Raw genomic sequence first — 13,549 nt, 5'->3', positions numbered from 1 at the left:
ATATATATATATATATATATATATATATATAGGTATATATATAATATATCTTCCTATTATTATCCTCATTAGAACAAAATTGAGGTTATTGATAGGTTATTTGACTAATCAACATGGTCTGTGTTATCATCTCATCAAATTAGGTCTGCTTAAGGAAATAGAAACTGGAGTTTGTTTCGGATAATACTTTTATTTGTATTCACAATGACAGTCCGGCTTTGAAATGGAGCAGGAGTTTACTGGGCTGAGAGATCGATCAACAATCGATAGGTAATATCGTTGGAGTAATACCAAATATCCAATTTTGTGTTTGTTCTCTGCGTAGAAAGTGTTAGATCGATCAAAAACTGAGCGGTAATATCATTGGAGTAATACTAAATTCCAATCCAATTTTGTGTTTATTCTCTGCGTAGAAAGTGTTATAGTAATAATACCACGCTTATTATTGATTATGCTAAAATGGTTTTGAAGATTTTAAAAAATTTTCGTCACATAGAATTGTAAATGGTTGGAAATTTTAAAATCTCTCTGTTTGTCGTTTCCTGAATATAGCACTATTTTACTACAAAAATATGATTTGAGGACTTGAGGAACATAGTATGGTAAAACTATGTTACACAACAGATTACGTATCGAATAATAGCAGAATTACTAGATATAACATACAAATTTCACGATAATATCTTTAACATCAGTTGTTCTATACCTAATGTAACTCTAACAAGAGTAGAAGTGACTTGGAGATATATACTCGGTATTAAATTACTATTGTTTTGTACTACAAGCAAAATACGTTAATACACATTATTTGGTAATCCATAAATGTATCTGTTCATTACTACCTATATCTATAATGAATTTATTCTTCTTCTTTTTGTAATTTAGTTTCAAAATATTTTTAGGTAATTATTGCATTAAACTGGTTAATAAACTAATAACCGATTATAATTAAAATTCATTTTTTGAAAGTAAGGCCAAATTCCTACGAGTAGAATACTCTATCTGACATAATAATAACATACATGTTTGCTTGTACATATATCATTTTGCATACATTAATGTAATTAATGATTGATGGATTAATGTAATCAGCTGCTACAATTGCTTAAGTAATAATATTTTTTAAAATGTTTTTAAATTTAATGTTAATAGTTTGTTACTTAAAAGTAATCAATAGTATTAAAGTGTATTTTAAATATACAGAATTTCACTATGTTTTGAACTATCGACGTCAGCGCTGGCGTTAATCATACTAAAGACTCAAATGGTACCCACATCGGTCAGAGGTCATATCTTTGTTGACGTTCTCTTCGGGAGAAGTCAACTTAAGACTTCTATTGTATACCGTATCGACTACCAAGCAAAAACAGAATTTTGCTTTGCTGAGATAAGATTTCTTTTTTCTGTAGAATTTTGGTAAACTGCTGCAATATCGCATAATGCAGTAATTAAAGCAAAAACTGAGTGGTGCCGTGATTGTTGCTTAGTCAAACAAGAAATAGTGACAATGAGACCGCAAACAATGACTCAAGAACTAGATCAGCTATAGAGCTTCCTTTGATTGTAGCTCTATTGTGAAATAAGTTAATCCACAATTAGGTATCAGAGGTATGAGACATAAGTAAGTTCCAACCGAAAATAGGTGCTATTTACGCGACAGTCTAGTTAACACTGCTAGCCAAAGGAACTGGTTCAGTAGAACTATATGGAATTGTAGATGAGTACATACTTCCTCATTAAGACTGAGGTTTTAATGAGAAACGTTGAGCTAAGATATTGTTGGCGCCATGATTACCTGTTGGCGTTATAACAGGTAATCATGGCTTGCGTTATATTTTTTAAAAGATGGGTTTGTCGAAGAATACTCAATGTTGACTTCTCCCGATAATACTCTTTATAACATTTTGCATGTCTGGTGCATTGTTGGCAAGTTATATGACGAATCATCAGGTCTGCCTTTAATATATCAACAAGATGGATTGGTTTAAGAAAACTGAATATTGACTGTTTCTGGAAGCGGATGACACTTTTTGTGGCTTTGATCTGTATCAGGAAGAGGTTGATGGCGCTAAAGTATGTGTGATGTTAAGATGTTCTTAACAATTGATATTTTGACTTTTATTCGAAATATCTTCTGTTCAGTTAGGCTCTGCTAGTAGATCAAAAAATTTGCTCGGCTGGGAGACAGTATCTCATATATTTTGTCTTATTCTAATAGTGTTAGTTGTGAATAGTGTGTTGAAATTAAGAGGAGCTTAAGTGCGTGAAACCGCTTGTAATGTATCGAATGGCTCTATGAATATGCCTTTTCATTAGTTATGCTTCAAGACAAGACTGAATGATAAATAAAACTATAACTAATACAGTATGCTATAATACGGGATATATGAAATATTTACTGTACTTGGTTTCTAATAAATATTTTATAATGAAAATTGCTTCATCAGCATTTTTTTTGCAATATTAACTAAATGCAGAAAAAAAGTGGATTATTGTGTAGTGAGAAAACTATGCATGTTTTTACTTAACATTTGCAGTTGTCAACCTTAAATATCAAAGGCAAAACATTATAAATATTTAGTTGCGTTACTCAAAATGTAAATGCAAATGTGGATGAAATGAAGTTTGGCTTTTGGTTAATGGTCAAAATGCCAACATTAACTATTATTATAATTTTTTTATATATTTTTGAGTTTACAAACTGGAGCAAGCAGTTGCTAGGCGTCTTGGTAGATCTATGTACCAAGGCTGTTTGGCTATTTTACATTCAACACATTTAATAGTTCAAGACTTAAGTGAAAGGTTTTTAATTTATTAAATGGACTGTGGATAGGAATGGCATTATTGTATTACTACAATAAATAAATAAATAAATAAATTATTTTCTATAATAATTTAAAATGCAAAGCACTTCTACTACTCAGACTTTAATAAGATTATTAATATTTTTATTAGCGTATTTTGTAGCAAAAAAAAAAAATAATGGAAAAAATGCTGTTGCAATTTTATAATAAAATTTTTTTTATAAAATGTTTTGGTGCGAATTGTGGAATGAAGTTCCATAGCATTCATGGTACAAAATATATTAAGTTGTTAAATACCACAGTGTGTACATAAAAATGCTGCTGAAAAAATATATAAAATTTATTACAAAGTTTTTCATTATATCTGCGGATCTTATTTCTCAACAAACCGTTTTAAAGTGAATCTCTTGGAGTGCTGCAAAAATTCAATGAAAGTAATGAACTGTAATTTCATTGTTGTCTCGAAGCTGCACGCCTTCAAGCGTTTTAGCCACAGATTTATGCAGTTTAATGAAATAAATTTAAAAAAAAGTATCTGTTTTTAACTTATAATCTCTAATGTTCATCTAACAACTTAGCAATTATTATTCATGCAAAAAATTCAAAACAATGAATAAAACAAAAAAAAAAACAAGAAACGTACAGCAAATTAAGATGAGCTGTAGTTGGTACTCATATACTTGCATCTTCAGGCAATTCTTATGTTCACGAGATAATTGAATAATTATTTAGCATTTTAATATCATATACATAGATTAATATTAATTTATTTAAAATTACAAAAAAAAATCCACATACTCACTACTACAAAAGTAGCTAATTTGCCTTCAGCTCTTTAGGTTGATAATTTGTTAAATTACCGACAATATCTTTACATAGCGCATCAGATATCGCAGCTGTTGCAAGCAACGTGTGAATTTAAAGCTGTTAGGTTGCATATAACCAACTGAGAAGATACATAAATGCAAAGATACAGTGCACATTAAAATATTTGTTTTTGTTTTTTTGAAGCAATTTTTAATGTAATTTCTACATGAACATATCACACATTGTCAACTATGAGAAACCATTTTTTTTTTGTTCGAAATTATTTTCATTCTGTTGGAACGTTTACATATAATTGAACCCATCAGTTGCATGGCGGTGCACGGTTGGTGCGAGTTAAGTTATAGGCCCCTCAACCCATTCGAACCATACGAGTATAATAAATTTACTTTTTAATTACTACTCAAGCGTTTCCAAAGACTTTTGGTGCAACTGAAAATTGCGTGGGAAACGCAATGTTGCCCAACTAATTCATATAGTAAATTGATATTTTCGCAATTTATTTATTTGCTTATTGTAAATTTCATATATTTCACGAGGAGCAGAGCAGTTACCAGTGCATCAGTGCTTCCCACTTTGTTGGCAAAACTTTGGCATTTGCATTAATTCCTTTGTTCCATCGTATATTGCCAACCATATTTCACTGGCTTCCATTGTTGGTCTCATGTTTAGCTTTGAGTTTCGCCAGTTGAGTTTGTTCGCTGTTCGGTGCAATTTATTGGAAAAGTTTCTAATGTTCGGAGAGAAATAGTTCAAGAGAAGTTGTATCAACAAATTTGCATTCAAATGAATAAAACAATTTTTGCATATAATTATTTGATATATATCAACAGTTTAAAAAAAAACTTTCTTATATGATTATGATATTTACTGCAAGATATTAAATACATTTTTTAAAGTTCACAATGTTACTTCGATACTTACATTTATTTTTCACATTTAATTTGCAGTTATAGTTCATATTGTATATTTTTATTTCATATATTGTATATTTTTATACAAAATGAACTCTAATTATAAAGCGAGCCACAAGGTAAATATAATTGGAAACAATATATTTTATTGTCTAGTTCATTAAAATAAATACCATAGGTGTAGTCAAACGGGTACCAATGGGGCAGTGTGTAAATAATTTCTCGTACAAGTACAATTGTTTGGAGTTTAAAAAAGTTTTATGAAAGCATTTAATATATTTGCTTTTATTTAAATATCTTTATATATGAAGAAAATCAAATTTTTTGAATTTCTCATATCTTTCTAAATTTACCTACGATAGTACATATAATCGAAACCTTTTAAATATTTCTATATATAAGGCAAATCAACTATTTTGAGTTTTCCACATATTTCTGGATAAGTCTATGATAAGTATATATATTTGAAATTTCACTTTTATTTAAACATGAAAAGAAGTCTACACTACTTTATTAAAATTTTATTTTTTTTTTTAAAAAAATATGAAATTATATGTGCTTTCTTTTGTCCAGATAAGAAAAATCAATTTTTTTGAATTCTTCACATGTTTCTGGATAACATATGCATAGGATAAGTACACATATTTAAAACTTCACCATTATTAAAACTTTGAAAGAAGTTCACCCAGCTTTCATCAAATTTTATTTTTTTAATAAAAAACATGAAGTTCTATGTACTCTCTCTCCTTCAGATTTCCAGTTACTGATCTTATCGCAGTATTGTTATACTTTCTATAATAATTTTTGCGGGCTAATTGATTATACTTTATACGAAATTATGCAGAAAGTTTTTACATATTACTTTTCAGGACGGAATACATATGTCATATGTCATATGACATCATGATATTATGAATATTGTTATTTGTGATTGACAGGAAATTGTATACAACAAGTTGGTCTTGTTTAGAACAACAATTAATTCGGTCCTTTACTGCTCACAACTCGAACGCGTAAACGAAACGATCTAGAAAAAGCGAGCAGAATAGACCAACAGAAAAAGAGTTGTCATACGATTGTAAACGATATTGACAATACCAGGCCATAAATATATTTAGTTTTAATGATTCCACCCTATATAGCGTGGACAATACATTATCTGACCACCATTTGTTTTTATATGTTAAGAATTGTCCTATCGAAGAGCTTTTGAAAATCACTTGGCCAGTTTTCTCGCCAATGAACCATGAATGTTTCATAATGATGGAATTTCGGGGTTACTTGAAAAATAGAAATCATAAATAATAATAGCCAATAAATAATTGATTAAAATTGATTTTTAATAAAGAAAATTTTTGTTAAAAAGTGTGCCAAAACATCATAGACATATTTTAATATCATCTAATATTTTACAATTTAGCAGTTAGATTACTAAACGTGTGTGATAATAAAAAATATTAGTACATCTTGCACTCAGATTCAATCGGACTATCTTCACTATATCTGTAAGGCCAGTGAAGAAATAATATACTAGACATTGAACTCGGTTAAGAATAAGGATAAATAAAGTAATTGATAAATTTCTTTTCTTTTTTATTAGTGCAGCTTCTGTGTATTCCGGTACATATTTCAGATACAAGCCCCGTATTTTGAAATACAGTGCCCCGTCCGTAGCTTAGTACACAAATTGACTATAGGTTGGTCACAACTAAAAATACATTTAATTTTTTTCTATGTCATCACGATGGCTAGGTTCTCCCGACCCCACAGTTTTCTATGGTAATTAAATTACCGGGTTTATCCTAGTCAAAGAAAATTTTGCAACAACAATAAGAAGTATGAACAACACGAGAACACCCTACATCTGTTTTATTATTCTACTGCCCTAATTACGGACTTATTTCTCCATATATACTGTATTATTAAAAAATAACAATAACAATATTATAATGTTATACTTTAAATAGAACATTATAATCAAATAAGATAAGAATTATACGAATATATCCGTAATTAAAAAAAATGAGAATTATAAGAGTTATATGCTAATAAAAAAAGTTTTGAATAGAATAGGTGAACTTTAGTTGTTCTAAAATTTAAAAAGTCTTTACACACAGATTAATTACAATCACAAATTAATTAAACACAAATGTCCAATATTAGGTCTATAAGTAAATAGCTTTTCTTATACATAAGAGCAAGAATAAGGTGTTTAGTAAAACAAATTTTCTTATATTAAATAGTCTCTTTTAGACTCAACACAGACCTCAATTTCAATTAATTTAATGAAATATTTTTTTCTTATTTTATTGAAAAAGATTTAGATAAATATAAGTTAAAATATAAATAATCCAATATGTTTTTCTATAGTTTAAAAAATTATTACTACTAATGTTCCTGTGTGCATTAGCAACAGCACAAGACTATCAGGACTATCAAGAAAACACACCACGTTCTGCACCTATAAGACTGCGCCCAAGTGCTGGACATTTGGCAGATTCTGCCCGGCCGACACCAGTACCAATTTTAAAGCAAATAAATAAGTATGATAGAAGAAGCGTCAGTATTTGATATTATTAAAATTACACTAAAATTATTACATTGCAGACACAATGAAGATGGTTCCTATACTTATGGTTATGAAGGTGCTGATGGTTCATTTAAAATCGAGACTAAACTGGCAACAGGTGAAGTAAAGGGCAAATACGGTTATGTAGATGAGACTGGTAAAGTGCGTGTTGTAGAGTATGGTGCTAATAAATATGGATTCCAGCCATCTGGTGAAGGTATAACAGTAGCACCACCAACTTTAGTAGATGAAACCACAAGAGATCCACCAGAATATGATGATGAACCCATAAGACCACAGAAACAATATGTACTATGATTAATTGATTCAATAAAATTAAATTTTTATAAAATAAATTTATTTTTATAGCGTGTCAATCGACCACAGCCACAACCAAGACCAGCACCTCGTCCACAACCACAATACGTACAATATGAAGAAGAGGAAGAACCTGAAAATATACCAGCACCACGTAGACCACAATATTCTTCACCACCACAAGCTTCAGCACCAGTACCACCTAGATTACAAGTTCCCGGAGCACAACGTTCTACAGATGTGTTATATTCACCTTTACAGCGTCCAGCACGTCCTGAAGCTGATTATTCACAATCACAGGTATTAATAGATTTTCAATTAAATGTATATTAATTTAGAAATATTATTATTTTTGATATTCTTTCAGTCATTTGGTGAAGGTCCGTCTAATGTCCGGATTTCACGTCCTGTCTATGCTCCAGCTCCCGCTAATCCAGCGCCTTCAAGTGCACGTGCACAAGGTTTCTTAGCACCAGCATCTGGTGGTCGCCCTCTCTTGGAACCTTTACAGTTTGGTCCAACACAAGCACCAGCACCGCGCCCCGTACAACAGCAACCGCAACAGCCACGTTATCAACCACAAGGCAGAAGCAACGGTGGTGGTGGCGGTAGTTTATTAGATCAGCTAGCGCGCGACTATGCACTGCCACAGGGCAATGCGCAGCCATTACATGATATATCTTTCGGTTATTATTAGTTTGAACTAAATTTTAGTTACAGTAACAAAGGATCATCTAGTCGATGATTCCATTTAAATTAATAATTGTTTTAAATATTTTTTATTTTGTAAAAATTTTTAAGCAATTCAGTTTTTTATTAAAAAAGTTTTTTGGAAAATAAATTAAATTTTTGCCAGAATTTTTAAATTCAGTTGTTGCCATTTCACACTTGGAAAATATATGGAGAACATTTTAAAAGTGTAATATATATGTACTTCTTGAATAAATCTGCGGTAACTGTGCTGACGGGGATAATAGGGAAGCTATGAGACTGGGCCTACCATATAACGTTTTTTGTGGCGGCTGTAGTTTTGAGACTGAGATGGGCATTGACTCTCATGTGTCATTAGTTAGGAGGAGATCTATTATCGTCAGGCCCCTTTCGTCACCGGTCTGTCCAAGCTGTCATCTTGCGATATTAGGGACTTTGTCAAATTTACAGCATGCCAGGTTGGTTTATCTTCACCCAATCACCCAAGAATCGTTGCTTTTTTAGGCGGTCGTCGTATACTGACTTTTTAGTCTATGTACGAGCCAACGCTATTTCGGTAGTAAGGGTAATAATGGGCCATTATTTGACATGAAGTGGGATTTTTTATATACAAGGCTGCCACTCCTACCTATCTAATATTACAATTTACTTAGTTAAAACAATTTATAGTAAGGAAAATAATATGGGTTAAATAATTTAAATTAATCTTTTGTAATATCAATAAGATTATATTGTAGATCAAGTCAAAATTTTTCATATGTTTGATTTTATTTAGATCAAATGCTACAGCAAATATATGTTGAAATAAGTACAGAAAGACCAATATGTCATGGGTCCATTTTTACCATTTTAAGTAAAGCTTATATTGCATGCAGATTGCTGGTTAATCTGACAGAAGACAGATACAAAGTTATAGAAACTAAAGTAAACATTAACTCTCTATTAGCTAATATATATATATATTTATTATTACTATATGAGCAGGAATTGTTCACATATAATTATACTTGCTATGTACTTTCATTTTGCTTTTCTATAGAATATATATATATATATATATATATATATATATAATACATATATAATACATAATATATATAATATATATATATATTATATAAATATATTATTAGAAGACATCACACCGACTATCGGATATAGTGATTTTAATATAATCAATAGAGACTGTTGTGGTGGAAATTTTGATGTTTTTAATTCGAAAACTCTTCTAAGTCTTATTAATTAAATTAAATTATTACTTATTAATTAAATTTTACCATTTAAATAGTTTCACACTAATTTTTATTTTGTGCTCTTATATTTCGACTTCAAACAAAAGTCACCTCAATATTCGTAATCTTAATTTTTATACTCAGTTTGACTGTTATTATTAGTTTTTATTCTTTGTTTTTAATTAATTTTTTTTTTAATTTTTTCCTTTTTTATTTTTATATTTTACTTTTATTTTCTTTTTTATTTTTATTAAGTATTATTAATTAATATTAATAATTATTTTTCTTAGTTATTTTAATGCGATTTACTAAAAGATTTTTTTTTTGATATTCCTATAATTCAGTGTTGTACTTCTGTAGGTTTTAATTCTCCAGTACCGCCTAAGTTTCATCTATAACACAACTTTTTTTTATTTAATTTTTTTTTTTTTTGTAGAGGCCAGGAGGCTTAATTCACCATCAAAACCGTAAGTCCTTAGAATGATGTGTCCTACTCCCTAACATTAATATATAGTAAACGGATTAAAACATCTCCTATCCGGAGAAACTAATTCCCACGTCTATTATATATATATAAAAAAGCTCATTTTGAATTATAATTTTATAGGAACGATTATATTTTGCTCAGTTCTCAGAATGATGTGCCCTATTCCCTAATATTAATAGCTAGTAAACGTGTTAAAACACCCCCTCTTCGAACAGACTGATTCCCACATCTATTATATATTTAAAAAAGCTCATTTTGAATTATAATTTTAGTGGAACGATTATATTTTTCTCAGTTCTCAGAATGATGTGTTCTACTCCCTAACATTAATATATAGTAAACGTGCTAAAACACCCCCTCTTCGGACAGACTGATTTCCACATATATTATATATTTAAAAAAGCTCATTTTGAATTATAATTTTAGTGGAACAAAAATATTTTTACCTTCACTGTAGTAATTACTTTGTCCCAAATTAAAATTATTGTGTTCAGATTGGGACATATGATTGTACATGTGACTTTATAGCATACTTTTAGTAGCATTTAAAAATAATTTAAACAAAATTTTTATATAAAACACATAATATAATTTTATTTAATGTATTTCTCTATATCATATTTTTAAACAAAAATATACAAGGTTTTTATAACTAAAAATTCACAAACAGAACTATTAAAATAAATACTTATATGTAGCCAAGGAGTATTTAAAATCATGTAATCAACATTGTGTGTTGTGTATTGAGGGATTACTGTACTTCAAAATAAGTCGCCTCTACATATGTTAATCACTTTACTGGTTCTTCATCGTATTATCTTAAGAAAATTGTAGTATATTTTCAGACGTCTTGAAAAAATCTATGTGCAAAAAGTTGTGTGGAGTCCTTGATGATTCGGGGGCTATTCATGAAGTACGCCGACAAGAATGACTATACTAAATTTTCATATTAGTAAAAGGCTTCTGTAAGAAAGTGAAATTAAAGTTTGCAAAAGAAAAAAAGAAAGTATTAGTAAAAAATATTTGAAAACTATGAAGATATAAAAAATTTTTCATAACCAAAAATTTTACTTACTTTAAAGTGCAAGGGAAAAGTTGTTAAGATGGAAATTAAAAGCAAATTAAAACTACATGCATTTTGTGGTATCCAAAAGCAGAAATTAAGGATTGTTTTAAGAAAGAAAGTTTTTAAGATATTTCATAAAATGTTTCATAAATTGGTGACTGTGTATAATTTGAAGAGTGAAAATTTGTGTGTAAAACTTTGAAAACTAAATAATTAAGTTTGGTGATGAATTTTGATTAAATTCTTAAGTGAGATTAATATACGTATGAGATACTATATTTCAGTAATTTGTATTTATTATTATATTTTAAAATCCATTACAGAGTATATCACTAAATGACAAATAAATAAATGCATAAATTAATTATAAATGAAATAAATAAATTTTTTTAACAATGAAATGCACTGTTGCAACATCACTTTTGACTTAGAATACTTCTAGTTACTTTTGCATTAGGAAATGCTTTGATGCAGTTATTATACTATTTTTGGATTGGATTAAGACATTAACAAATCACGATTCACATTCACATTCACACATTTAACATGCGATTAAATTCCAACGGATTCTGTATTTCAAAATCTCTTAAATTTAAAATGGTACCGTTACGTCTGATTTTCATCGTCGGTTGCCCTACATGGCGTCTCACTTTCAGTCCAGAATTATATACTGGACGGTAGTTCACATCGCCATTATGTTGTGCTGGATTAAAGTAAGTGTATTTTGAGGTTTGCACAACGGGATTAGAGAAGTACTTAAACTGTCCACTTGTTGTGCCCGGTAAACGTTCAACACTTTTCTCAATTGTATAATGTGTGTTTACATTTGGTCCACCAGTTTTCTTCGCTACTTCTAATGCAGCTATTATGGGCGTTAGGTCTTGCAATGCATTTTTAGTGTTAGCATGATAATTATCATATTTATAATCATTAGTTTCGGCTGGTGGCGCTGTCGGTTTGTAATCGTAACCCTCATTTGGGTGGTTTTGCAAATAAATTTCTTCAGGTGTTTGTTTCTTTGCCATTTGCCTATAAATATCTGATGGATTACTTTGCCATTGATTATTGTTAGGTGCTCCATATGCAGCAGTAATAGATTCAGTATGTGATAGTGATTCTAAAGGTCCCAAGTCATTTGTTGCACCATAACTATTAATATTCACATTTTCTGGATTTACTTGACCCGGTGATGTCACGTCTAATGCAACGGTTTTCGTAGCCGTGTACTCTGTTTTTCCTTTCGGTAGAAGACTAAGTATTTCTTGTAATTGTGCAGCTGCTTTACGTGCCTCTTCGTCAGTTAGTTTTTTATGTCGGGGATAAATGTTGAAGTCATCATATCCTGTTTGTCAATATAGGGTTTTTGTTGGGTATTGGGATTAAGATTGTAGTTGATGTCGTGTTTGTATATGCAATGAGAATTAAAAAATTTGATCGTCTTGCAGATAAATATATGCTTGCATAAATTGTTATTGTGAGTATTTTTTTTTTGTATAAGCAGTGTTAATGTTTGTATAGTCACATAACTTATATACAATTGTTGCCTTCATTTTGAAGAATGATCTTGACTTCATGCACATTATGAATAATGTCGCAGATCAAAGTTTTAGCACATTTCTCTATATTTATATATATTGATTTATGTATAGGGTTTAGTACACTTCATATATGTACAAAGATTAATATTCGTAAAGCTGAGTTTAATATATATTACAGCACAATTAAAACTATTTGATGGTTATTGTTTAAACTTATCTTAAAATTAAATTTATATATTATATACAAAATAGTCATATACATCAATCAAACATATAAAAAATTAAATTTGTTAACCATAATTATCTAGTCATATATATTTATACATATATATTCATATAGATTACAAATCGGCTGAATTCCTTTGGAAATTAGGAAGTCAAAGATAAGAGATCTCTTAGTCTTTCGAAGTTCCTGAAACTTTCAAATAAGATATTAACACTATTTTTAATCACTTCTCAACAGGAAATTATTATGACTAATATCTCTTCTAAAAAAAATGCCAAAAACAGGAACGGGTAAGTAAGATCTTGTCTCGATGATACGAAATTTTGACAGATCATGTGTATGGGAAGATTTTGAAAAGTGATGACACAAAAGAAAAATACTTGAAAGTTAAAGTAGAAGGATAGAAGAGAAAAGAGAACTATATAGAAGTTAATTATTTCTATTGCTGAAATTACAAAAGTGGAAGAGTACTCTTCTATCCAAAAGAAGAGAATTATAAAGTTTTGTACTTTTTAAATTGAATATATAAAGTAGTTGTTGTATATCATTGCTATATATAATTATATAGCAATGATATATATAATTATATATATAATTAATTTATTTAGCTTATATACTGAAAGATAAATTTTTGTAGTAGAGGGTACAAGAGTAAGGTGGTTTATATATTATACAAATTGACATCGAACTGATTAATAGCATTTAATACATTTTAAAGTGCTCAGATATTTCACTAAATGCGTTTATATTGCGCATATAACGCAATATAAATGCGTTATATGCGTTAAGGAAAATATATCTATAATTAATATATGTACAGTAATATATAATATTATATTTGATATTTTATGATACAATA

The 13,549-nt window shown here is 29.3% G+C and overlaps 2 protein-coding genes across 2 annotated transcripts; one reads left to right on the top strand and one right to left on the bottom strand.

Moving 5' to 3' along the window:
* The first annotated feature begins 6,918 nt into the window (after nt 1–6,918).
* Nucleotides 6,919–8,293, top strand: LOC119681649 (proline-rich receptor-like protein kinase PERK9). Its single transcript, XM_038094899.1, has 4 exons — nt 6,919–7,086; nt 7,151–7,421; nt 7,482–7,730; nt 7,798–8,293. Exons 1-4 carry the CDS (start codon nt 6,935–6,937, stop codon nt 8,125–8,127), a joined length of 1,002 nt encoding a protein of 333 aa, XP_037950827.1. The 5' UTR covers nt 6,919–6,934; the 3' UTR covers nt 8,128–8,293.
* Nucleotides 8,294–11,459: 3,166 nt separating this feature from the next.
* LOC119676306 lies at nt 11,460–13,392 on the bottom strand. The gene is made up of 2 exons (XM_038087547.1): nt 13,308–13,392; nt 11,460–12,268 (listed from the first exon to the last, which is right to left on the bottom strand). The coding sequence occupies exons 1-2, from the start codon at nt 13,390–13,392 to the stop codon at nt 11,460–11,462; spliced, it is 894 nt and encodes a 297-aa protein (XP_037943475.1).
* Between the last annotated feature and the right edge of the window lie 157 nt (nt 13,393–13,549).

The sequence above is a fragment of the Teleopsis dalmanni genome, chromosome 2 (genome assembly GCF_002237135.1).
Source record: "Teleopsis dalmanni isolate 2A chromosome 2, ASM223713v2, whole genome shotgun sequence".
Lineage (NCBI taxonomy): Eukaryota > Metazoa > Arthropoda > Insecta > Diptera > Diopsidae > Teleopsis > Teleopsis dalmanni.
The sequence above is the reverse complement of the archived record's forward strand: the minus strand, read 5'-3'. Positions and strand labels throughout refer to the sequence as shown.

Excerpts from the sequence above, each read along its gene's own strand:
- LOC119681649 (XM_038094899.1), top strand. The coding sequence starts at position 6,935 with ATGTTCCTGTGTGCATTAGCAACAGCACAAGACTATCAGGACTATCAA. Across the intron at positions 7,087-7,150 it reads ATTTTAAAGCAAATAAATAA|ACACAATGAAGATGGTTCCT; the intron begins GTATGATAGAAG and ends ATTACATTGCAG. Across the intron at positions 7,731-7,797 it reads CTGATTATTCACAATCACAG|TCATTTGGTGAAGGTCCGTC; the intron begins GTATTAATAGAT and ends ATATTCTTTCAG.
- LOC119676306 (XM_038087547.1), bottom strand. The coding sequence starts at position 13,392 with ATGCTATTAATCAGTTCGATGTCAATTTGTATAATATATAAACCACCT. Across the intron at positions 12,269-13,307 it reads CTACAAAAATTTATCTTTCA|GATATGATGACTTCAACATT; the intron begins GTATATAAGCTA and ends ATTGACAAACAG.